The sequence below is a fragment of the Periplaneta americana genome, chromosome 12 (assembly GCF_040183065.1).
Source record: "Periplaneta americana isolate PAMFEO1 chromosome 12, P.americana_PAMFEO1_priV1, whole genome shotgun sequence".
Taxonomy (NCBI): Eukaryota; Metazoa; Arthropoda; class Insecta; order Blattodea; family Blattidae; genus Periplaneta; species Periplaneta americana.
Genome location: NC_091128.1, coordinates 88,997,291 through 89,024,264, shown reverse-complemented (window position 1 = coordinate 89,024,264; position 26,974 = coordinate 88,997,291). Strand labels below are relative to the sequence as shown.

Sequence of the window (26,974 nt, the reverse complement as noted above, 5' to 3'; positions counted from 1 at the left end):
AAATCATTCAAATGTTTTGTTAAATTCTCAAAAAATGCTAGTGAGTGGTAGCCAATGGATGTCACTTAGCAATTATTGGCATTGACGTTCTTTTTCTTCAAGACATTTTCGGATATCCAGTTGTAGAGGAAAATATATTTTCATTGTATGATCACTGTCGAAACATTCTGAAACATTCGTGTTCAATTAGAGAAAAACTCTAACGTCGCTATTAATTTACGAACAATACAACATTTTCAGTTTTTACAGAAACAAAGGCTGGTCACATAAAAAGCCATGCCGGGCCGGATGTGATTGTCGCGGGTCGTAGTTTTGGGCGGCCCTGCTTTGGACTGTTATAAATGTGTAATTGGCCGTTGTATTAATAGATACGTTAATGATCTGCAAGTCATATTAGTACATTTAAGGGGTTAGGTACAGCTTACAGCAGCAATATTCAACATTTTCTTCCTCCATTACTGTATCTTGTACAGTAATGAAAATAAGCATGTGTAAAACACTGTCTATCTGCTATATGAGAAAATATTTTTACGATTAAAAAAAATTATTTACATTTTTTATTTTTCAAAATTCTGTTCACTGTGCAGTGATGAAGCGTTTCCCACATAATTCAAAACCTATCCAACATTGTGATGAAACTTTTTTGTGTGTATTTATGCATGTCATATCTACAATATGATGCAAGATAAGTTCTCTACATTTGATGGATTGTCTGATAAAAAATGATCAAATATGAATATTTTTTTCTAACACAAAATAAAAAATATTATTTATTAAGGAATGAAGTTGGAAGAGCATAATATTGTAAACATGAGTTTCAGCAATAAAATATAAGAGAGAAAACATGAAAAAGTTAAGAAGTTCATGAGTTATGAGGGAAACGCTTCATCACTGCACAGTGAACTACCACCATTTTGAATTCTGAAAATATATATATATATATTTTAAAATCTAAAAATATATTTTTCATATAGCAGAAGGACAGTGTTTTACACATACCAATTTTCATTAATGTACAAGATACAGTAATGGAGGAAAAAAATGTTCAACATTTCCAAACATTTTACTGCTGTAACCTGTACCTTACCACTTAATCATGTAGATATTTAGGCCTACACTCGAGTCTGTTGCAAGAAATACTTTCTTCTTAGTCTTGCGTATTGACTTTAGATATCGGATCCCGTGAGTCAGTAGATATTGGAAACTTTGGTAATTTCAGGTAAGGAATCCTGGCTGGTGTTGACACTCGGATGAGATACGCCAAAGTTATTTTTAACGAGGTGTACTCCTCCCCAGCTTTTAACCAGAGTTTGGAAAATAACGTCAATTAAAGTGACATGATACAATTGCATTAACAGTTCGTTTATACTGAAATTATATACGTTTGCAACTCGGAAATGCTGGAAGATGATTAGAGATAAGGGCAACGAAATTTTTTAGATTTACTGAGGCAAATAAATTAAGTGATAGAATAAAAATAACTGAATAAAATCAACATTACAAACTCGGTATTCCTTAAATGATAGCTCAGGAAGAAATGATTTATTAATCATTTTAATCGAATGGAACATAGAATTCAAAATAAATATCCTACAAGACTGATGGAAAACGGAAGGTGATTAAACTGGGAAACTTGGAATGAATAATTTTATAGTTTGAGACGCGACAGGGATTTTGAAGCGCTACACTTGATATAAAAGACTTTTTGTTTTCTTTCTTTCTTTGTCAGTTTTAACTCCTCTTGTATTATCCACTTACATCCCAATGAGATGTATTATGTTTTGACCAACACTAAACAGGAACACATTATAGGTCTCCCTTGCCGTGTGGTCAGCACGACACAAGACCAGATGTTTGTCTTCCATTGCCCAAACAACGAATCGAATCACAGACCGCTAGGATGAGAATGGCATATAACGCTCGTAGCCAAGGCGGTGGACATTAGAAGCCATAAACTTGCGGCCTCTCTGGTCGTGGTGGTTAGCGCGATACAGGGCAACCGCTGAGACGGTACAGGGCAGCATATGATAAGGCCATGCCAGCTCGTGGACGGAAGATAAATCTCTTCTATTACATATTCCATGAATCGAACCAGGAACAGCTTGGTTGGAGTTATCCACGTAGCCAAGGCGAGGGACTTATTTTCTTAAAGTGAAACTTAATCATTATGAAAAGATGACGAATTTATAATGTGGATTTTTTGAAAGTACGAATCAGGTTGCAAAGGACAATTCTAAAGTACACACCATTTGACAGATCTGAGATGATTGAAAAGATCGGCAGACAAATGCCTAAGATACAAGTTTTGAGTAGGAACGGATCCAGAAGAAACCAGTTCTTGACGTTGATGATTATGTTTATGATGAATCAGTTCATATCATAACACCATAATTTTTGTGCTATCAATACTATTTCAATTGCTGTCAAAGTACAACCACAGTCTAGTATATACAATCACGAAGCTTGAGTTGTGAGGGTGCTAGGAACAATAGACTGTGCCGGTACTATTTCACATTGTCTGTAATGAGGCGATATTAGCGATCTTAGTCGTTAGCAACTATCTATGGATGCATATTTACTACGTATTGAGCTTCGTGACTATATATACTAGACTGTGATACAACCTTTTGAATGTTGAATCTGCTGTGGTGGCGCAAGATACTATAGAAGCGCGTACTCTTATTATTGTAGCATCTCAGTGACTCGAATCACTAATGACTAATGGCTCTCTTTCTTCTTAGTTTATCATGATATTATATTATTATTACTATTATTATTATTATTATATTTATTATTGTATATCTTACATTCTATGTTCATATTTATTTCGTTTTTAATTCGTTTCTAGTTTTATGTAGTCTTACTCTTTGTCTTTCTATTTCTTTCGTATTTTTACTTAATTTCTCTCTCTTTTTTTCCTTTCTTCTTCTTTCCTTCCTTGTCCTTTATTCTTTTTTTTCTTCATTTAAATTTTTATTTTTGTCATTTACCTTACTCTGTATATTGTCTGTCTTTAATTTAATAGTCATTCTTAACGAATGTAATCTAGACTCACTGTAGTGCACTCTGGATAGTCTTTGACGAACTAGTGGTCTAAGCTTTTCGTCACTAACGACATCTATGAGCCACACGGGGCGAATAACGGCAAGTTAAGGGCCTGCCATTGCAAAAAAAAATCTTCTTTATTTTTCTTTAGTTCACCCTATTGTATATTTATTTTTGTCTTTAATTTTCTTTCCTTTTTTTTTTTTTTTTTGCTGTTTTCACTATTTTTGTTTTTCCTGTGTCTAAGCTTTTTTTTATCTTATTCTTCTTTCTTGCATTTATTTCTTACGCTTTCCTTTCTCTCCTTTTTCGTTCTTGTTTCCTTGTTACTTTTTCAGCTTTGTTTATTTCGACTTTTTCCTTTTGTTATTTCACCTTCTTTCGATTTCTTGTTTTTATACATTTTCTTCCGTTTCTTTTATTTGAGTTCTGATTTTTTCAAGTTTTTCTTTTTTTCTATAGGGTAAAGATTGGTAATATTGTGATAGTTCTTTTTGAGAATTTATTACAATTTTACTGAGCGAGAGGAAGGTCGGTTTTTTTGCGTCAACGTATTAAGGGAATATTCGTGGACAACTTTCTGCACAAAACCGGTCCTACTCTCGCTCAGTAAAATTATAATAAATTCTCAAAAAGAAAAAAACTATCACAATATTACTCGTATCACAATATTACTAAACTTTACCCTATTTTTTTTTTCATGAATTTGTTTATTACAAAATAAATAAACGAGTTGTAACTATCGATAGAGTCCACATCTGTGGAGTAACGGTCAGCGCGTCTGGCCGCGAAACCAGGTGGCCCGGGTTCGATTCCCGGTCTGGGCAAGTTACCTGGTTGAGGTTTTTTCCGGGGTTTTCCCTCAACCCAATACGAGCAAATGCTGGGTAACTTTCGGTTTTGGACCCCGGACTCATTTTACCGGCATTATCACCTTCATCTCATTCAGACGCTAAATAACCTAAGATGTTGATAAAGCGTCGTAAAATAACCTACTAAAAGAAAAAAAAACTATCGATAGAAAGCCACCGCTTGAATTGATTAGCTGGATGGGTATTTTGCGAGGTTTTCTCCAACCGTAAGGCTAATATCATATAATTCCATAGTGACTCCTGGGACTCATCTGGTCAAATAATATCTCACTGCTATCAATTCCACTTAAAGTGCAATAAGCCTTCAGGCTGCGGGGCGTTCATATCATAGTTTAAAAAAAAGAAAAACCTATCGCTAGAATATATTATTCCAGCCATCTCTACAAATTACTGATGCAGATCAAGACTTCTAATTTTGTGGTTTGGGTATAGACCTATGTCCGACAATGGCAGAGCTATTAGTCCTATGGAATACTCTTCCGTATCGATAAATTTAAATGCAATACTCCTTGCTATTTATTTTCACGCACCCTATCGTAGCCGCTCCGGACCCTAGAAGTCATGGGAACCTGATTGGTTTGTCTGTAGCGGGGTGATTTACAAACGTTTCCCCCTTTCAAGCCATCGATATATTATAGCACTGAACTGATGGAGCTGGAGTGAGAGATCAAAGCGTCCGTCCGTCTTGCGTCTGTCTTCATACACCAGCTGAGCTTACCAGAGCGCAGCGATATAATTCATTAATGACTTTCCCGGAAATCTCAGGCTGAAGTTGTTCATTGTGACTAATTGTGAAACTGCAAAGAGTTACATTTCTAATTTTACTATATTACTTGAAGTGCAGATCAAATATTTCTTAAAACATGTATTCCATGTTGAGATAATGACGGAAACACATCTCCGAAAAAATAATTTTACATTTCGTCTTTTTACCTTTCCCTTTCCCCATATTAATTGTTTATCGATGACATTCGTGGAAAATTATATTCCATATTTAGGGGTGTATTTATGTTGGAAGCATAAAAGATTTTACTAAAAATCTTGGCGAGTAAAAAAAAAAAAAAAAAAAAAAAAAGTTAACTCAAAATTTTGATACTAATTTTATTCTTGATTTTCACCTCACAAAAACACTTCTAATAAAATTAGGTCGGTCGGATTTTATCTCATATATTTAACACAGAGTAATAAATATGAAAAATTGGCTTGACTCTAATCTCCTGTCCTTAAATACTAATAAAACTACCCATATTCCATTTTCTTTAACAACGAAAAGTTTACCTCCACCTATGAATAATTATCACTTAGTAATACATATTATTTAATGTAATGAATTAAGAAATAATTATTGTATTTGCCCACATCTAACATCTTCCACACAAGTCAAATATTTAGGAATGATTATAGATCAGAATTTACGTTGGGATAAACAAATTGATTTTATGTGTACAAGTATAAGAAAGACAATTTATAAATTCATAATACTTCGAAATTTTGTCACTAAGGAGGCACTGAGAATGATATTTTTAGTTTTAGTACAATCATTAATACGATATGATATAATAAATTGGGGTGGAGTAGTGTCATCTGTACTTAATCCATTAATTTTATTACACAGAAGGTTAATAAAAATTTGTCTAACCAAAAATATGGATTTCCTAACAAATTTAGATTATACAGATTTTAAAGTATTAACTGTTGAAGAAATTTATAAATATAGTTTACTAACTTACTACCACAGAAATCAAATGAAACATAAATCTAATCGACATGAATATCGTACTCGAAGACAAAAGTGTACTTTCCCATTAATTGAGCCTAAATGTCATACAAGTGCAGCTCTTAAACATGGTGCTAATTTCGGCCCAAGAATTTATAATAAAATTACAAACCATTTTTCAAATTTGAAATATTTTAAAATTGAACCTTTTAGAAAAGAAATTTATAAAATTATTCGTGATATATAATATTAAAAAATATGTGTATTTTTTTGCCTTTTATTTCTGTCGACTACATTCATGTTTTTATTGAATATTAATTATGTTTTTTTCTCTCTTTTTATCTTTCTTCTTCTTCTTTTTTTTTGCTCTTCTGTGTTATTTATTGGTTTGAATTAAGTTACTTACTGTATTTAGTAAACTGTTCTAGTAAATTTTATGTTATATTATTGGCTAAGACCACACAGTACACGAGCCTGGCTCTTACGGTAATGGCTAGAAATATTTTTGCTTTATAATTTTAATTTGTATTCACTAGCTAGCTAGTTAAATAAATAAATAAAATAAATTTCGAGAACTTCCCTGCTAAGGTTTTGCGACAGAAATGTCGGATAGAAGTGATTAGAAATCAATTAATATTATATAATCCACACCTGTTCTCTCTGCCTGGACTCCTTAGTTATCGGCGAAATCTTTTTAAATACCTGTGGACATGTCTTTAACTCTGATACACATTTCTGTGCTTTTATATGCTCGAAATAATATTGTTGTAGAGAAATTCCTTTCAAGTTGGCAGCATTACTTTTATGTTTAAACATAGCTTATTAGTTTTAGTACACGATGCATATCTCTCCTTTGAGAGCTTAAATCCAATTAAGCTATGAAGCTGAAGTAAAAACACTTTCGAAAACACAATTTTATTCCATTATGCAATTCATGGTGGACGTCATTACATAAAACAAGACACTCTTCAACTATTTACTTTGCAAGATTCTTATCGAAAACACTCATGTTAGCATTTTTTTGTTGCTATTAGAATACTATAAGATATTTCAGCCTGTTCGTGTGTGGCCATTTTAATTTTCTCCGTTTCACAATAAATATAATAATCTCAAGTTACCTACTTTTTGTGCCGAGGCTGATCGTAATTAAATAGCAGTGGCCTGTGAACGACTACATAATTACAGGCTATCGTATGCACAGCCACACCTCTGGTACTCCTTTTTAAGTAGAAATTTCGTATCCATTAATTACCATGCTTAGAATTGATCACATAATATAGTACTCTCGGACAAGGCATCGACAGCGTCTATTGATTTAATCATAATGAAGGGTGTTTTAAGTCTTAGAGACCATAAACTGTAAGTTTATATCGAGGAAATTGAGCTGTAAAATGTCTTTTTAACAGGAGCTTCATTTGGAAGCAGGCGTGCGTCCCGCTGCGACGGGTTTTAGCATTTTTGAAGCTCAAACCGTTAATACATTCGCGTCTCAACAATAAAGTACCAATTAAATTAGTAATTTACAACCTGTCAACTCACCTGTGCCGAGTTAAGCTGATTTAAAAGCCGTAACGGCTCTCATACGTGTCATATTACTTGGTGGGGATAGAAACATCAAATTACATAATGACTAAAGCAATTTTTCGTCCTACATTTAAAACGCAACCGGTCAGACTCTAACGGACGGGAGACGCAAGTAATACGTGGAGAACTCGTTGAGAGACGCGGGTGAAAGAATATGAGGAGTAACCGGGGAGGTGAAGGCCATGTTGTTTAGAACTGGATTGTTCTCTGGTGGACTTATTGTAGGGTTATAGCGGTCGAGAAGAATTTGCAAATTGCATACTTACTTCCTGGAGATAACGTAACACGTCCTGCAAAATGCGAATAATTCAGCAAACAAACCGGTCGCCATATCTGAAGTTTATTGTTGTTGATGAAGTGGCAAGTTCTGCAAAATGCGAAAGTTTTAGAAAGCACAAATCACGCGTCATATTTCAAGTTAATTGTTTATGGAAGAACAAGTCTTAAAATGCGAGTAGGCTATATCAATTGCACCTAATTACCTTATGTTTATTGTTGATAAATATGCGCTTACTTTCCGAAAGTGAAATATCCACTTGGAGGATTAAATATAGTGAAGAACTGTTTTCAGAACATGGGAGGGATGACAGTAGAAGGAAGAAGATTTGCTTATGATATGGCGTTGTTAGCAGAGGAGGGGATGATACTAGGATATAGGCCTACTGTTTGAACTAAATGACAGCAGTATTGAAGTTCGTCATGTTTGAGTTTATTTTCATCCAATGTTGCTGTCATTTAGCTCCAATAGTATATCCATTAGTATCACCCCCTCGTCTGCTAACAACGCCATATCAACAGCAAATCTTATGGTCTTCATTCTTTTTCCCCCTACTGTCACCCCTCCCATGTTCTGAAAACAATTCTTTACTAAATCCTAAGTAAATACCACTTAATGCCTCTCAAGGACTTTCGGAAACTCAGCACGTACAGTATCTATCAAAAATAAACATCAGGTAATTAGAGTGTAGTTGATATTCCTGACTCCTTAACACATTAACTTTGTACTTTTGCTTAGTACAATGTAAGAAACTATTTTCATATATTCATTCATTCTTTTAATGTTCTGCCCAAGGGCAGATCTTTCACTGCAAACACAGCTTTCTCCAAGCATTCCTATTTTCTGCCTTTCTCTTTGTCTCCTCATAGGATCCATAGTATATCTTAATGTCGTCCATCATCTATCATCTGATATCTTCTTCTCCCCCGAACTCTTCTTCCGTTCACCATTCCTTCCACTGCATCCTTCAGAAGGCAGTTTCTTTTCAGCTATTTACCCAACCAATTCCTATTCCTCTTCCTGATCAGTTTCAGCATCATTCTTTCTTCACCCACTCTTTCCAGCACAGATTCATTTCTTATTCTGTCTGTCCACTTCACACGTTCCATTCTTCTCCAAATCCACATTTTAAACGCTTCTATTCGCTTCTCTTCACTTCGTCATAATGTCCACGTTTCTGCTCCATACAATTCCACACTCCATACAAAATACTTCACTAGTCTCTTCCTTAGTTCTTTTTCAGAGCTCCGCAGAAGATGAGCTATTTATTTTTTCTTTGCAAATTATTACAAACTTAAGTTTAGTTAAGGTAACTTTTCAAATATTAGCTTTGTTTGTAAAAATGTTATAAATACATTTTTAATGAGAATTAAGATACATTTATTGCTGGGATTACAGTACATTTTAATTATATTTTTTAAAATGAAATTACACATCAAATTCTTGTTTGAAAATTCACTTGCGGTCTCCTGACCGCCAGTGGTCTGCGGACACATTTTAAGAATTAGTTAAGACTTACTGTTCTAAACTTTTATAGGCACTTTTAAATACGTTATATAGACTCGGACATCCCTGAGTTATATAGGCAAATTGGTAAGCTTTTCTTTTTTCTGTAATATCTATGAATAAATAGGGAAATTTCCCCCGACTTATCATCACACTTTGAACCGATGAAATGTGTATCGTGTTATTGCTATTATCGTTAAATTGTTACCCAAATAATCCGTAATATTACTCGTACTATATCGATAGCTGAGAACCAGACTGTTCCAGGTCTATTTTACTAAATTTTTCAGGAGACTTATTTTAATTTTCTGACTTTCGAAACTTTAGTAATATATTAACATATAACCACAGTATGTTACTAGCATGTATTTAAGGTTGTTTTTGGCATTGTTAATTAATAAAAAAATAATTTTAGTCCTAAATATAAGTGAGCATGGTGTAAGGAAATCATTATAGCAATAAAACCAAAGTGTTCCATGTCCAGTTGAAACCAATAAATGATTAATTTTATTAGGTAACGAACAATGAAACAACATATTTTTCCTCTCATTCTTTCAATATAGCATTCCAGATTTGCCTTTCCACTAGAAAGAAGTATTTTCTTTTCCTTTTTTTTAAACTTGGTTTAAAAAGACAATTCCATAACCTTGAGAAAGCGGATCTATTCAATTCCATTTTTCACTATAAAGATATCCCTGCTATTTTTTTACCCCCACTGATACACCATTTCCTCAGATTTTATACTGTAACTGGAGAGAAGTACTTGCACAGTGATTTAATGTCCTTTTCTTCTTTCCAATTTTCCGAAGACTAGCACTTAATATTTGCGGGATAGGTAGTTGCATACTGGTATTATACTGTCCCTGATTTTTTTTTTAGATTTCATTATAACTTCTTCCTTGAATTCCTCTTCAGCAAAGATGTATCGTTGTCTAGCTTTCCTCTTTAATTTCCATTCAATTTCTTTTTCAAGCTTTCAAAATTCTTCTTTCTCTTTCCACTTACTGAAACTGATGTTTGAGAAAATTCTTCACTCGTATCTCGTGATATCCCTGGCCCTTGCTCCACTGAAGAAACATGGATCTGTTCATTAGTATGTGTATTTATCTTACCATTTCCATTTTGTAATACTTCCTGAGAAATGTTACGCACAATAGAAGTATTTTTGTTTAGGTTTTAGCCTTGTGCAAGAATCTCTAATTTGGATAATATCTTTTTCCTGTGGAGTCCCTATATATATATATATATATATATATATATATATATATATATATATAATTCCCTGCTTGAAGTAGAATCAACATGGTAATCTGGGTCTTTCACGCTTTATCTGAGTCCCAATTCATTTTAAACAATGAAATTATCACAAACAATCTGCTAAGAAGTCCGAGAGCATAAATATGCAATGCACCATTAAATAATTAAGCAGGCTAACCAACATTATTTACACAAACACACTAGAAATTAAATTTGCTCTAAGTAGTAACAAAAATCGTAAAATAACGTATACAATCTATAAAACTGTTCAATTTTAATTAAAGAAAGTCATATTTAGCTTAAATGACAAGAAATTATGATACAAATAAGATACAGTATTTAGTTGTAAGCATCTAAACACAGAGCAAATGATGGTAATAGGTAAAATTGGACAGGAGCATTATGGAATGAAAATGTTACTATATAAAGGACATGGAACAGTTTGGAATAGCATCATAGCAAAATTATGGAGAGGAATGTTTACAGTTTTGTTCGATTCATACCTGCAGCCAAGGACATGGAACATAATAAAAAAATAAAAATCATTTTGTTACAAAGTTGGACTTAGTACAGTCTGGTTCTCAGCCATCGATATCTTAAATGCAGTTACTGATCCTAACCTATGGCCCCGAACAAATTGTTTTTCTCCAGGTATTCTAATTTCCCTATAATTATTACAAGTCTATCCGTAATTCACATTCATCTTTATCCCCGGCACAGATAACAACGGGAAACTGTTACAACGTTTCATTTGTGAGACCAACGCCGTGTCATTCCTGCAGTGAGCAGGCAACCGTTAAAATCTCTGGATATGGCGCAGTGAACACCTATGTGTATGTGTGTATGTCCATATTATAATATATCCCTGTAATCTGTAATGATTATTATAATAGTGACTGAGAGCTGTGTATTATGTAGTTCCGCTACGGATTGTGTTGCAGGCGGACGCTTTGTGTCCTTCTCGCCGTGCATCGAGCAAGTGCAGCGTACTTGCGAGGCGCTCAGTCAGCACGGCTTCATGGAACTCGCCACCACCGAATGTCTTCAGAAGGAGCTTCAGGTGCAGACCCGCAACATGCCCATCTTACAGTTGGACTTCCTCAAGCAAAAGGTAGGCCTATTTACATCTCTAACCTTGATAAATCTTGTGTCCTTATGACTAATTTGTCATCGTATCGTAGATAATTTCTTGGTAGGTATTGCTTCATTATTGTAGCACCACTTCTACAAACACAAAATATATGAAAAAATGAAGAGTTCAGTAGCGGCCCGCGGTTACAAAGGTTGGCAGTTCTGCATGAAAAATAGTGTATTTAACAAACGCGTGCTGTTTATTGCATCTAAATCGTATAACGCGTGTAATTACAGCCCCTTCTCGAAGTTGACTGTGCACCCGAAATTGTACTCCAACAATCCGTGCACTACACCTCTCCCACCTGGTACAACTAGTCACGTAGTGGAGATGTGCCCCACATGCTTTTCTAGTTTTTTAAGTCAAATTAACGAAATCTTTCACTCCGGTGTTTGTCCATGTATTTTCTCCTCTAAACAGAATACACGGGTGGGGGAGAAAGCGTTTTCATGAGCGCAGCAAAAAACCAATCGTTTCCCTTACACATTTCGGTATTAAAATGACTAGTGGCTACACGATTTCCTCGAATTTTTCTAGAAATTTCAATATTTAAATTTTTTGTAGGACGTCCTAATTTCTTAAGTTAACCCGCAATTTCTCTTTTAATTTCGAAAAGGATGGTCGATTAGGTTTTCATTTCATTCATTTTTTATATAAAATATTTCCTTAGACGCACTGACTAATCACATCACACCACCCACAGTACTATAACACACTGGAACTGTAATAATATACAGTAGTCCAGAAGCCTATGTGTTCTAACGCAGGTCATAAGGAGATAAGAGTGTTGACGGTTCTTTTTTGTATGTTCGAAGAGAGCTGCTTCGGTTGCAGCTCTAATGCAGTCTTACGGGACGGTGAAGAAAACCAGTTTTCTGCTGCCCACTACCATACGTTGAGCTCCAGCAACTGCCGATCACAGATCCGAAAAGTACACTACAGATCAAATTCTCGAGCAGTTCAAGGCTCCTACAGACAGTAAAATCTCGAATCGAAGGAGAATGAATTTGAGAAATAAATGAAACAATGAACTAGATTACATAAAATCACGTTTTACATTTTTAATTTTTTCAGGTTCATTTAAATGGCGTTTCTGCAGCTCTGCAGTTCTTATTGTAGAAAGAGTTTTGAACTCAGGACAGAGGTGAAGTTGTAAGATGTTTCTTCTATGTCAGCTACAATCTCACGCCGCCCGCCCTAGATATGTGCCTCTTAAATATCCAAGAAATAAAGTGGAAGCTACAAAAATCCTCTTTTGAATGGAACTACGTTAACATATGACAAAAATACGGAAGAAAATTGTCCATTCTTTAGTTACGAGAATAAATTCCTACCTAATCTCGTCATTGATAGTGGGGATACGTTTCATTGTCAGGAGGTGAACCTGTCGCTAACCTAATCCCTCACCAAAGCCAGCCTAACCTTGTCACTGACAGTGGGGCTACTTGCCATTTAGAGTGAATCAGCTTGTTTTTAATCTATCTCCTCATAAAACCCTACCTAACTATGCCACGGACAATGGGGCTACTTTTTACTGACAGTAGGTCCATAGCATTTTCGCCCAAGAGTAAATTTCGTCCAGAAATTTTTAGTCCACAAAAATTTAGTCCAATACGAGTATACATATTGTCCAATCGTGATTGATTTTGGATATTGAGATACTAGAAACACATTTTAAACAGATGCCGCACCGTCTGATAAACATAATGAAACAATGTTGGCGTATTATATTAGAGGTTGCCATGACGAAGTTCAATTTTTCGGACTGGTAACAGTCCAAAAAGCATCTATTTAAGAGGCCATGTAGGCTACTAAAAGATTATTTTTAAATACCTATACAATTTTATAGTACTGATTATAACAAATCTATGATTTCAATAAAATTGGAAAGTCAAGATTTTGAAAATGTAAGTGTATTATTAACCCAGCTTCAATATTGTAATTGCACCGACTTCAATAAATGTGTAATAATAATAATAATAATAATAATAATAATAATATTAATAATAATGATAATAATAATAACTTACAAATGACTTTTAGAGAACCAGAAGATTTATTGCCGCTCTCACATAAGCCCGCCATCCATCGGTCCCTATCCTGAGCAAGACTGATCCAGTCCCTAGCATCATATCCCACCTCTGTCAAATCCATTTTATTATTATACTCTCATCTACGTCTCGGCCTCTCCAAAGCTCTTTTTCTCTCCGGTCTCCCAGCTAACACACTATATGCATTTCTAGATTCGCCCATACGTGCTACATGCCCTGCCCATGTCAAACGTCTGGATTTAATATTCCTAATTATGTTAGGTGATGAATACAATGCGTGCAGTTCTGCTTTGTGTAACTTTCTTCATTCTCCTGTAACTCTATCCCTCTTCGCCCCAAATAATTTCCTAAGCACCTTATTCTCGAACCTCTATTCCTCTCTCAAAGTGAGAGTCCAAGTTTCACAACCATACTGAACAACTGGTAGTATAATAATAATAATAATAATAATAATAATAATAATAATAATAATAATGTACTCTGATAGCAAAAGAAAGAGAATGGATTGCAAGGGTTCCGCAGTTACACTGTAGATTAAAAAGGGTTCCATAGTGGAAAAAGTTCCAGAAACAGTCGACTGAAGAAAAAGGAATTTATTACAAGTTTGCCAACATTTGTATCACCAGAACTGAAATATACTGAGGTATGAAGTATTATACAATAATTATTATAAAACTACAGCTTCCCTCTTAAGAGGAGTTTCAACCTACAATTTTAGAATTGTCCTTGATAATCGCGTGGTCTATGATGCTGGTAACGATGATAATGGTGGTGATGATAATGATGATAATACTTTATTCTCTGAAGTCGAAGACTTGTTCGCCATCAATAACAGCTTTCCCTCTCATTTGTTCTCGTCGTAGTCTTTGTTTTATTGCGAGATCTCCATGGCAAAGGGTTCGTTGTTTGAATAGCGAAGTGATCGACAGCTGCGCTGTTGGGGGACCGGCAGGCTTCGCTACTGGGTCAAACGCGTGCCAAAAGGCCACAGGTTCGAAGGGCGTTTAGAGTTATTGTGCTGCAACACAACCAGCAGGTGCAGTCACCACATTACACGTGATAGGCGTAAGAATTCGAATGTCTGTTGCAGACCCATTAACCGAGTGACTTTCGAAACCGGAGAACCTCGTTCAAATCCTGACGATACGAAACTAGCACTTGTTGCTCACGAGGACCTTGCCGAGCAGATTTTCTAGGCCACCTTCATGTCGCTTGCCTGGTATACAATTGGTCCCATGAATATCCCAGGAGATTTTCAATACGTTTCCTCCAAATATTTCGCTTTTCATTTTCTTTTCACAATATTTACGCTATTACTACATGTTATTTCCTTGCCTACTGTGAATAATATCTGTAATCAATAATATCGTTATATAAATGAGAACAAGAATTACTACTGATACCATTAGTGTTGCTATTAAACTACTACTGATGCTGCAATAATAATAATAATAATTAGAGTCTACTACCACTGCAGTTGCTAGAGTGTTACTATTACCACAGTATAGTATATACAGTCACGAAGCTCAATACGTAGTAAATATGCATCCATAGATAGTTGCTAACCGCTAGGATCGCTAATATCGCCTCATTACAGACAATGCGAAATATTACGGGCACAGTCTATTGTTCCTAGCACCCTCACAACTGAAGCTTTGTGACTGTATATATTAGACTGTGCTATTACTATTAGGCCTACTGATACCACCACTACTTCTGCTACTACTATTACTATTATTATTACGCTATTGCAACAGTTCGCAGTTATTTTACTATAACCTATACCGCTACTAACATTACTAGAAATGATACATTATTAATTTTTATTATTGCTGACAGCTATTATCGCTATTACAACTGCTACATTGTTACTTTTACTTTTGTTGGTACTGCTATTAGCGCTGTTTTGCCTGCTACTTTGTTCCTTTTACAATTTTATTGTTGATATTGTTGCTTCAACTGCTACATTGTTACTTTTATTATTGCTGATACTGCAGCTAGCACTGTTTCAACTGCTAGATTCTTGTTGTGATTAATACTGATCCTGCTGCTAGCGCTATTAGAACTTCTTCATTTAGAACTTCTTCATTGTTACTTTTACAATTTATTGCTGATACTGGTACTATAACTATCACACTGTTACTGTTGCTGTTACTAGCGCTATTAGAACTGCTTCATTGTTACTTTTACAATTTATTGCTGATACTGGTACTATAACTATCACACTGTTACTGTTGCTAGTAATCTACGAGCATTATAATATTTAATAATGCTACTATTACTGTTGTTACTACTGCTATTACTATTACTAATATTACCGCTTCTACTATTGATGCTACTTCATCTATTACCATTACTATTAACTTTACTACAGTTACTCTTATTGCAATCTCTGATTTACTGGTAATGCTGCAAACACTGTTGCTGCTGCTTCTACTACTACTACTACTACTACTACTACTATTACTACCGCCACAACTATTACCACTGCTACAAGAGATACTGTTGTAGCAGCTTTTACTATTATACTCTACAATTGATGCTGCTCCTACTGCTATTTTTACTTTAGTAATTTTACTATTGTTACTTCTACTACTACTACTACTACTACTACTACTATACCTGGTAAGGTTTATCTTGTCTCAGTAGCAATAAAACCAAGTCCCTTCAAGTGAGGGTGGAGATTATAGGAGGGTTGTAAATTTTCAGGATTCCTTTCGAAACCTTGTTATTGTACACGCTACCGGAACTCAATTTCTTGAAAGACAAGCTCAGTGACGGAACTACACAGTACGAAGATAGATATTTTGTAATTTTATTTTGCGCTACAGAATGTATTAACTGGTCCCTTCCGCCACTGGATGGATGGACGGCACCGCTCCACTCCCCCATTGCCATAACAATACAGACGAAGTAAGACATATCTCCTTTCTCTCTCTTTTCACAGTGAGACAAGATACATCATACATACTTTACTACTACTACTACTACTACTACTACTACTACTACTACTACTACTACTACTACTACTACTACTACTACTACTCATACTACCACTGCTACAAGAGATACTGCTGTAGCAGCTTTTACTATTATACTCTACAATTGATACTGCTCCTACTGCTATTTTTACTTTAGTAATTTTACTATTGTTACTAATACTACTACTACCACTGCTACAAGAGATACTGTTGTAGCAGCTTTTACTATTATACTCTACAATTGATGCTGCTCCTACTGCTATTTTTACTTTATTAATTTTACTATTGTTACTTCTACTACTACTACTACTACTACTACTACTACTAAAGTGCTATTGCAACTGCTGGTACTGTTACTGCTGATTTTTATTGCTGTCATTACTGCACCGACGTCACTAATACTGATGACTGCTGCTACTTGTAAAATTACATTTTCTACTACTATTGCATTACTTCTATTACAACGATATTAAGCTCGTATGCTACTACTGACGACGTTACTATTTTTACTGTTGATACTGCTGATACTACCACTACTACCACCAGCACCACCACCACTTACAGCTGAATACGATACTGAATTACAATAATTTTGTGGCCCAAAGAGAACTGTACGTTTTGCGCTGTGGGCGGCCAGCTTGTAAAGATAAAACAAACGCGTTTAATAATGCAGATTACAGCCCTTTTCGAAATTGATGCGTCGAGACATGGATTACCGTTTCGTTCGTTGCCCAGACCATTATTCATGAGCTTGAGGACTTAGTTTTGCATAGTTTTGTGGGCTTAAATTGACTGTTCAAACAGATGGGTCTCACCGTTGAGGAAACAACGCGGTTTTTATTCTCTGGGTATGAATAGGACAAGAAGCGAGTGAGACAGGATGACGTCGCCCCCCACGAGGTGACGGATGCTGTCCCCCTGGTGACGCTGACGCCACTTCATCTGTCAACCCTCATTCTTTTGTTCTCCTACAGCCTTATCGATGAATAAGAACCGTTTTGATAAATTCGCTTCACAGGATTTGTTTCTTCCTTGGGAGTGCCAAGAATGGAGAGAGATGACTTTTTGTTCTATTTTTTTTTTTAAAGAAAAGTTTGGAAGCATTCTGCCTTTTATACTTATGGTTTCGGGGTTGTTCAGAGCCAGTTCAAAGTTCTAATACGCTTTCATAATGAAAGTATTCCATCCATGTTCTTTTTCTGTGCAATAGATTAAGAAAAACTATTCACTATTTTGTCATCCTACGAAATTACTTGACTGTCCATACTTTACGACTGATTTACTTCGCATTAGTGCAAGCAAATACTCTACAATGAGAAAGTATTTGGTACAAGCTGTATTACAATACGGCATTATAGGATGGGGTAATGCTTATAGTACCTCCCTTATGCCAATAACTCTGCTACAGAAAAGAATAATAAAATATGCCTTAATAAACCTCTTGATTATCCTTCAGAGCTGCTGTATTCAGAATTTAAAGTATTTGGCTTCCATAAAATTTATAACAATGCACTACTGAATTTCGTACATAAAAACCAAAATATATTTAATTTATATGCACATAAATATAAAACCAAAAGATCAGACAACATATGCTTGACAGTTCCTAAATGTACTACAGTCCGCGTCACCGTTTTTGGCGTGTAAAAAAATAATGGAAACATTAATTTCGAGTGTTTTACATTTGCCGCAGTCAGTCTGACAACTGTGTTTGTCAAATGGCTGATGTGTCGTGTATAGGAAGTGGTAGCATTCTCGGCTGCACTAGCAACGTACTCACAAACTGTACACTATACAGGGTGATTTCGTTCAAAGTGCACAAACTGTAGGAGATGATTCCTGAAAGGATAAGGAACAAAAATTGTATAATTAACGTAGGTCGGGGAATGCATGCTTTCCTCACTGTTACTGTTCCCCATGACGATAGCGAGCATTTGTATCGGTAACATTACGTAGACATCCGCTTCAGTGGTAGTGCCGACTAAACCTAACGTGGACGTGTTTGTGCAGGTAGTGCAGCGCTAAGTTACTATGGTCAGATGCACCAATCGTGAACAGGCTGACATGGGCGAGCAAGCACATGGCAATGGGCGGGCGGCTGCACGGCTGTACCGGGAAAAGTACCCCCATCGACAGCACCCGCAACATACAACGTTTGCAAGAATTTTTCGTCGTTTGGGTGAGACAGCCTCGTTTACGGGACTGGGTCACCATGAAGGGCGGGTGCGCCAGATATGTACCTCAGCCTTGGAGGAAGCTGAGATAAACGCTGTGGAACAAGATCGCCATATCAGCACCAGGCAGGTGGCTCGCCAATGTGGGGTAAGCCAGACGACAGTGTGGAACATTCTCCATGAGAATTGTTACTATCCTTATCACGTGCAACGTGTGCAAGACTTGTTGCCAAGGGACTTTCCTCTGCGGGAATGGTTTCGTCGCTGGTTCCTTGGACAGGTCACTCGTAATCGGAACTTCCTGTCATCCATTCTATTCACAGATGAGGCCACGTTTACGAGGGACGGCATCATCAACCTCCACAACAATCATGTATGGGATATGCAGAATCTCCGTGCTATGATGGAAGTGAACCATCAGCACCGGTTCAACCTCAATCTATGGGCGGGGATTATTGACGACCGTCTCGTTGGACCAGTCGTCCTTCCAGGACTCCTCACAAGCGAGGCGTATCTCAACTTCTTGCGAGTGACCCTCTCTCTCCTGCTGGAAGACGTTCCTTGTGCAGTACGAATGTTTATGTGATGGTGCTCCAGGCCATTTCCGTATTACCGTGCGTAGGCATCACAACAACATCTTCCCCGGTCGATAGATCGGACAAGGAGGTCCAATGCATGGCCTCCTCGGTCACCTGACATCAACCCGTTAGATTTATACCTGTGGGGGCATCTCAAAGCAGTCGTGTATGCTGAACCCATCCCGGACGTGCAGACACTGAAACAACACATTCACGCTGCCTGTGACGCCATGGATGCAGCCTGGAATATTTGAACTTGTGCGACAGTCTCTGCTACGGCGCGTACATGCATGCCTTGAGACCCGTGGAAGTCACTTCGAACACCTCTTCTAACTGTGGCCTCATGACACTGCGTCGCGCATTGCGTTGTAGTATTGTTGAAGGAATGGATAAATAAATGCTTATAGCACAGAACCTATGCATTTCCGGACGTATGTTCATTATACAATTTTTGTTCCTTATCCTTTCAGGAATCATCTCCTGCAGTTTGTACACTTTGAACGAAATCACTCTGTATACAGTCACGAAGCTCAATACATAGTAAATTTGCATCCATAAATAGTTGCTAACCACTAGGATCGCTGTGTCATGGCGGTGTGTTCTGCTTTGGTTCTGCTGTATTGTTTGTAATAAGCACAACGTAAAAACAATATGTTAATTGCTTATGAGCGAACATGTCAACGGACCAGTTATTAGGCTACTACCGCTTCAAGAAATAAATTGTTTATGCTCTCTTTTCTTTGAACGAGATGACAGTACGGAAATTTCGCAAAATCTTGCTAGCGTAGCACAGACAACAACTTGTACAGCCGCCATGACAGCCATCGAACCTCCCAGCAGTTTTGTTCCTATTTCGCTGCAGCGTGGCGTCATTGTTGTCCACCGGTCCGGTGAGATTCGGAATATGCTGATTGTCAATGGCGCTTTCGTTATGTTGCCATTTGGCGCTTTTGTAACCAATATAAGACCATGGTTGGTGCAAATGTAGATAGATAGATAAGTGCATTTATTGATGCATGATAAATTATACAAACTCGTGTACAAAAGATCCTTCGCACGAGCCCGTACGGCCATTCGTGCTGTAACTATGCACAGTTTGAATCTTCAAAGAAAACAAAAATAATTTTTGTGGCGCAAATGTAATACACCGTACAATATTAATGGCGACATAACGCAGCCTCTTCTGTTACCTTCTTCCATTTCTCCAAAATATGATCCTTAAATGTTGGCACTTGTTCCAAGAATCCTTACTTATGGAAAATATTCACTCAAAGACATCCATGGTCTTTTTGCCCAAGGTAATATAGGCGACAAAAAGCAGTAAATTTAAGAGAATAATTACGGAATGTTGTCAGTGGGAGTTATACCAGGAATTCTGAACCTGTAACTCGGATGTTGAGGCTGCTCGTGAAGTCAGGTGAAAGCCTTGTACTGTATGGCTGTATACACGGCATTGCATGCTGCTGTGAATTGTGATCAGCCGACCAGAACGTCAACGCACTAATTAACAGAGCCACATGAATGGACCGCGGTCGATTCCTGATAGTCGGGAATGCATTTCACATTTCAAGCAGCTTGTGTGTTGATTGCGTACACTACTTATCTTGACCATGTCCCTCATCACTTTTACCTTTCATTCAGCATACAACTTCAGAATACTGTCTCAAGCATCAGTTACGTGCTGTTTAGAGTAGCGAAAATTATTACTTTACGTTTATCAGAATATGGACAGATTGTACATCTTCGATATACATTTCGCATGCAAAGTCATTCAATAAATTGAGATCGCCAATAAAACAACAACCTAAGTTTAGAAAACTAAATTTTTACAGCAGGTTTTATTTCAATTATTTAATTTCTGTTTTACATTTTATTAAGGGACACTAGGACTGAGTTTCGAAATTTTTATAATTTAAAACCCATTTATTTCATCTTTTAACTATTTGTTAGTTGCATTAAAAATAAGGCGTGTGCAAATTTTGAGTTCAATCGTTACTTTTATTTCAATTATGCAAATTAGTGATGTAATTAAAATGTTCCATGCACATTACATTTAAATAGAGAAAATTCATATTTTGTTTCGTATGAACCCAGATTCACGGGCAATATTTTAACGTTGAGGAATTTGTGATATCTAGTTTAGTTTGGGCACAATACGAGTATTTTTTTAAAATCAAACTTTACACTATTTATTTATATTTTTTATTTACGTAATAATTTTTAGCTCACAATTTTCAAAATATTTTAAATATCTCAATGTTAGAACTCAGATAATGTATGCATGGGCACGTACGAATATTTTCGTTGAGTTTTGTGAAAACTGCCTGCACATGGAGCATTTTGAACATAAAAAATGTAGTTTCGACAGAAACGGAAATTTGTGAAAAAAAGATACAATACTTACGTGGCGAAGGCCTGTATAGAAATCGTTCCTGAAGTTCAAAGAAAATATTGAGTCGTGGAGGAAAAAACTGCTTAATATATTAATTTACCTATAATAATTTATTTCCGTTCGATTACAGAGATGATGTACAAAATTAGTACACCTGAAGGAGCAAAACTCGGATGCAGTTCAGTTATAATACTTACATAATACAAATAAAACACCAAGATATATTATAGTGCATACAAAATTAATTAGATACAATACAAGGATAGTAATTAAGGTATGTACTATAAGCAGTAATATGAGCTGCTGCCGGAAAGTCAAAAGGAGGATAGCAATGGCCAAGAAAGCTTTTAATAGAAAGAAGAACATTTTCTGCGGACCTCTGGAGAAAGAACTTAGGACGAGACTAATGAAGTGCTTTGTATGAAGTGTGGCATTGTATTGGGGAGAAACATGGACATTACGGCGAAGTGAAGAGAAGCGAATAGAAGCATTTGAAATGTGGATATGGAGAAGAATGGAGCGTGTGAAATGGACAGAGTAAGAAACGAAGCCGTGTTAGAAAGACTGGGTGAAGAAAGAATGATACTGAAACTGATCAAGAAGAGGAAAAGGAATTGGTTGGGTAATTGGCTGAGAAGAAACTGCCTACTGAAGGATGCACTGGAAGGGATGGTGAACGGAGAAGAATTCGGGGTAGAAGAAGATATCAGATCATAGACGACATTAAGATGTATGGATCATATGAGGAAAAGAAACGGAAGGCAGAAAATAGGAAAGACTGGAGAAAGCTGGGTTTGCAGTGAAAAAACTGCCGTTGGGCAGAACACTAAATGAATGAACGAATATAATATAGGCAACTACCAACTTCCCAAGTTCCCAAGCAATATTTTCGTACAAAAAACCGAAACGTGATATTTTGACCATTTTTTGTAAAAACTTATTCCTAGTGTCTGTTAAGAAGCTTTAGATTATAGTTTTGCATAATCAAACTGCATATAGCACCAAGTTTTAATGTTTGTATGCTTGTTGGATACAGAATAATTAAGGCTTACTTAAGCTTGACTTCGCACGTTGTTTTACAGTATACTCTCTATTATCCGGGTTAATGACCGGGAAGAGGTACCCGGATAATGCGAAAAAACGGATAATACGAAAGTTTATTATTCTGCATGTATTATATAGGCCTATTTGGTGAACAAATACTTTTAAATCTATATTTAACTTCATATTTGCTGTAATACACACAGTAGGTGTATATCATTTTACACATGAGATTAAAAATGACCTACAATTTAAGATTGTAGGAAACAAAAGTAAATTTGTTGTTTACATAATTTATGCCCTGAAGTAGTCTTTTATACTTTTCTGCTTCTGATCATTCATTTATTTTCTTATTGCAATTCGTATTATTTTTCATGATTTCCAGTCACATTATATTAATAAGTAATACATTATTTTCGCCAAGAACTTAAAATGACCTGGAGCATCGCCTTCTATACGCCAAGGGTAATGGCACACGGACATGGCTATACACATTGTTGCGATAGACTGGAATGATAAAATGCCACGCAGCCGCTTAAGGACGCTATATGAGCTGCGTTGGGGATGGGTACCAATGTTTTATTTCGTCGAGCGCAGTCCATTTAAAAACTAGACTCATTTGTGTCCAAAGTGGAGAATGAACTTAATCATTGTCCCGTACTGGCTCATTGCACAACTCTAAAACGTTATCAACATATTCTCCCTATACCTGACCTGGAACTACGTCTTTTTCCTCTCTAGGTATGCCGAGAGTAACTTCAGCATTGACTGTCCCCCCCCCCCGGTTCTCCTAGTATTTTTCTTGTTTTCATTTTATTCCCTTTGTTCCCCTGTATTCCCATTGTTCTTTTTGTATTCTGCCAGGTTAAATAAATCATTATTATTATTATTATTATTATTATCTTGTTCTTCTCGTATTCATCTTGCATTCCTTGTTTTCCCCTTATTCTCCTTCCATTCCCCTTGTTTCCTTTGTATCTTTCGTATTGTATTCCCCTTGTTTTTCTTGCATTTCATTTGTTCTCATTGCATTCCCTTTGCTCTCATTTCATTCCCTTTGTTCTCCATGAATTTCCCTTGTTTCCCACGTATCTTTTCTTAGGCCTATTATTTTCCTTTTGTTCTCTTTTTAGTCACCTCATTTTCATTGTACAGTGCGTTCGCTTCCCCCTGCGGCCGGCCAGCAAGCGCGGAGCATTAGTTAGTGACGCGTATCAATCCTCAAGCTTATCCTACTCATTTATCGTTATCACTTGAGTACTAACCTTGTTACAAAAGAAAGTGGTGTTCATCTGCATTGATGCATTCTTGACATCTTCTGATAAAATTTCCATTCACACGCTGAAGTTTTTTTTTAAAGCGCTTCAGTAAAGCAAACTGATTGTTGTAACAGAACGCAATTAGGTCAGATGACTGCAAAGTGATGGACAGCTGTTGAGTGATTCTTATGCACGGGTGGCAGCACGTTGGTAGGCTATCCTACTATTGCTGCTTCGCTTGCTTGCTGTTCATCGCCAGGCTGCAGGGGAAAGCGAACGCACTGTATTTCTTCCCCCTTGTTTTATTTTTATTCCCTTATTCTCATTATATTGCCATTTCTTCCTTGTTTTTCTTGTGTTTCCTTATTCTCCCTGTGTTCTTATATTCCTCTTGTTATCCTTGAATGTCCCATGTTCTCCCCGTATTCTCCTTGTTTTTCTTGTGTTTCCTTATTCTACCTGTGTTCTTATATTCGTCTTGTTATCTTTGAATGTCCCATGTTCTCCCCATAATCTCCTTGTTTTTCTTGTGTTTCCTTATTCTACCTGTGTTCTTATATTCGTCTTGTTATCTTTGAATGTCCCATGTTCTCCCCATAATCTCCTTGTTTTTCTTGTGTTTCCTTATTCTACCTGTGTTCTTATATTCGTCTTGTTATCTTTGAATGTCCCATGTTCTCCCCATAATCTCCTTGTTTTTCTTGTGTTTCCTTATTCTCCCTGTGTTCTTATATTCCTCTTGTTATCCTTGAATGTCCCATGTTCTCCCCGTATTCTCCTTGTTTTTCTTGTGTTTCCTTCTTCTACCTGTGTTCTTATATTCGTCTTGTTATCCTTGAATGTCCCATGTTCTCCCCATATTCTCCTTGTTTTTCTTGTGTTTCCTTATTCTCCTTGTGTTCTTATATTCCTCTTGTTATCCTTGAATGTCCCATGTTCTCCCCATATTCTCCTTGTTTTTCTTGTGTTTCCTTATTCTCCCTGTGTTCTTATATTCGTCTTGTTATCCTTGAATGTCCCATGTTCTCTCCATATTCTCCTTGTTTTTCTTATGTTCCCTTATTCTCCCTGTGTTACATTCCTCTTATTCTTGAATCTCCCATGTTCTCCCCATATTCTCCTTGTTTTTCTTGTGTTCCCTTATTCTCCCTGTGTTATATTCCTCTTGTTATCCTTGAATCTCCCATGTTCTCCCCATATTCTCCTTGTTTTTCTTGTGTTCCCTTATTCTCCCTGTGTTATATTCCTCTTGTTATTCTTGAATCTCCCATGTTCTCCCCATATTCTCCTTGTTTTTCTTGTGTTCCCTTATTCTCCCTGTGTTATATTCCTCTTGTTATCCTTGAATCTCCCATGTTCTCCCCATATTCTCCTTGTTTTTCTTGTGTTCCCTTATTCTCCCTGTGTTATATTCCTCTTGTTATTCTTGAATCTCCCATGTTCTCCCCATATTCTCCTTATTTTTCTTGTGTTCCCTTATTCTCCCTGTGTTATATTCCTCTTATTCTTGAATCTCCCATGTTCTCCCCATATTCTCCTTGTTTTTCTTGTGTTCCCTTATTCTCCCTGTGTTATATTCCTCTTGTTATCCTTGAATCTCCCATGTTCTCCCCATATTCTCCTTGTTTTTCTTGTGTTCCCTTATTCTCCCTGTGTTATATTCCTCTTGTTATTCTTGAATCTCCCATGTTCTCTCCATATTCTCCTTGTTTTTCTTGTGTTCCCTTATTCTCCCTGTGTTATATTCCTCTTGTTATTCTTGAATCTCCCATGTTCTCCCCATATTCTCCTTGTTTTTCTTGTGTTCCCTTATTCTCCCTGTGTTATATTCCTCTTGTTATCCTTGAATCTCCCATGTTCTCCCTGTGTTCCTCTTGTTCTTCTTGTTCTGCGTCCCGATGATCAAGCCTTCTACGTAAACATATGCAGCATAATGAAGCTTCTGTCGACAAGTGTCGTACCCTCTCGCAACTGTACGCTGGTATATGCAACATAGCTTTAGCCAAGTTTTCTTATTAGAAGAAATAGGACAACTGGAAGTAAATGCACATACCGGGATTCGAATCTGCACCTTCTCAGACCATGGTTATGCGTTTTACGAACGAAACCAACTCGGCCCGTAAATCAAAATTCGAAATTCTGGGAACTAGTAATTTCTGCGTTTGTTGTGCTCATCGACAACATCCGAGCTGCAGAAAATTGCGGACGTCGCCGGTACGTGTTAATGCCGCAGAAATATCATGAAACTGTCCAAGCCTAACCCATAAACAACGCGATACTAACAGTTATGGCTTAATTCGCAAAGAATACGTTGCGTTGCAGCACGTACTTGATATAAACGTTCATATGAGGATCAATTTTGTTCAATTTCTTTCCCCCCGTCTCTATTTGAGGCATCCCCTTCGGAACTGAACAGTATTCCCTGCACATGTCTATATTTTATAAGAACATCTATCAGAAAACAGAATCGCTATTAATACACTGGCTTAAGTACAGGCCTTAAAATATACCACGTGAAGATTTAAGGTCTACGTAATGATTTAAAGGTGCAGGGATCATGATTTATTTCGCGTGCTCAGACTTGGCCCTTTTTTTCTTATGTAATCTTGTGGGATGCTGCGTCCATGGCGGTTGCAGTGGAGTGGCAACTCATAAGTTATTTGTAAGTACGTCCGCAGTAACTCCGTGCTTCACATCCTGCGAGACTTTCGGACTTGTTAGTATCAAAATTTTCTCAATCATACACATGTTTGAGAATTTTTTTTATATGTTTTAATTGAAATTCTGTGCAGTTCCGTTTATCCGGCTTAAACGCTATTCGTTCCGTTATTCTTTTTCCTTTTCGCACATCCAAGATAACCAGAAATATGATAAAGAATTGTAAAATAGCTCAATATATGTGGTAATATAGGCTATATGAACAGAAATAAACTCCGATGTGAACAGGAGAAGCGCTTGTAGGAGACTGAAGATCATTGGCTCAAGTAGCACCACGTGATTTTCTTTGCTATAGCGCATACATATCTCACTCGCCTTCATTTCTGTGCTGAATGCTAATAAAATTAAGGTATTTGCTAATAGTATTATTTATATTTGTTCGTTGAAATA

General features: G+C 36.6%; 1 protein-coding gene across 2 annotated transcripts in view; it reads left to right on the top strand.

The window, feature by feature from the left end:
* Trmt61 (tRNA methyltransferase 61) overlaps nucleotides 1-26,974 on the top strand; it is a 616,962-nt gene that overhangs the window by 380,586 nt on the left and 209,402 nt on the right. For both annotated transcript variants that reach the window (XM_069841724.1, XM_069841723.1), the window contains exon 3: nucleotides 11,200-11,369. In XM_069841724.1, coding sequence (XP_069697825.1) covers nucleotides 11,200-11,369 — 170 coding nt within the window. The remainder of the gene's footprint in view (nucleotides 1-11,199; nucleotides 11,370-26,974) is intronic.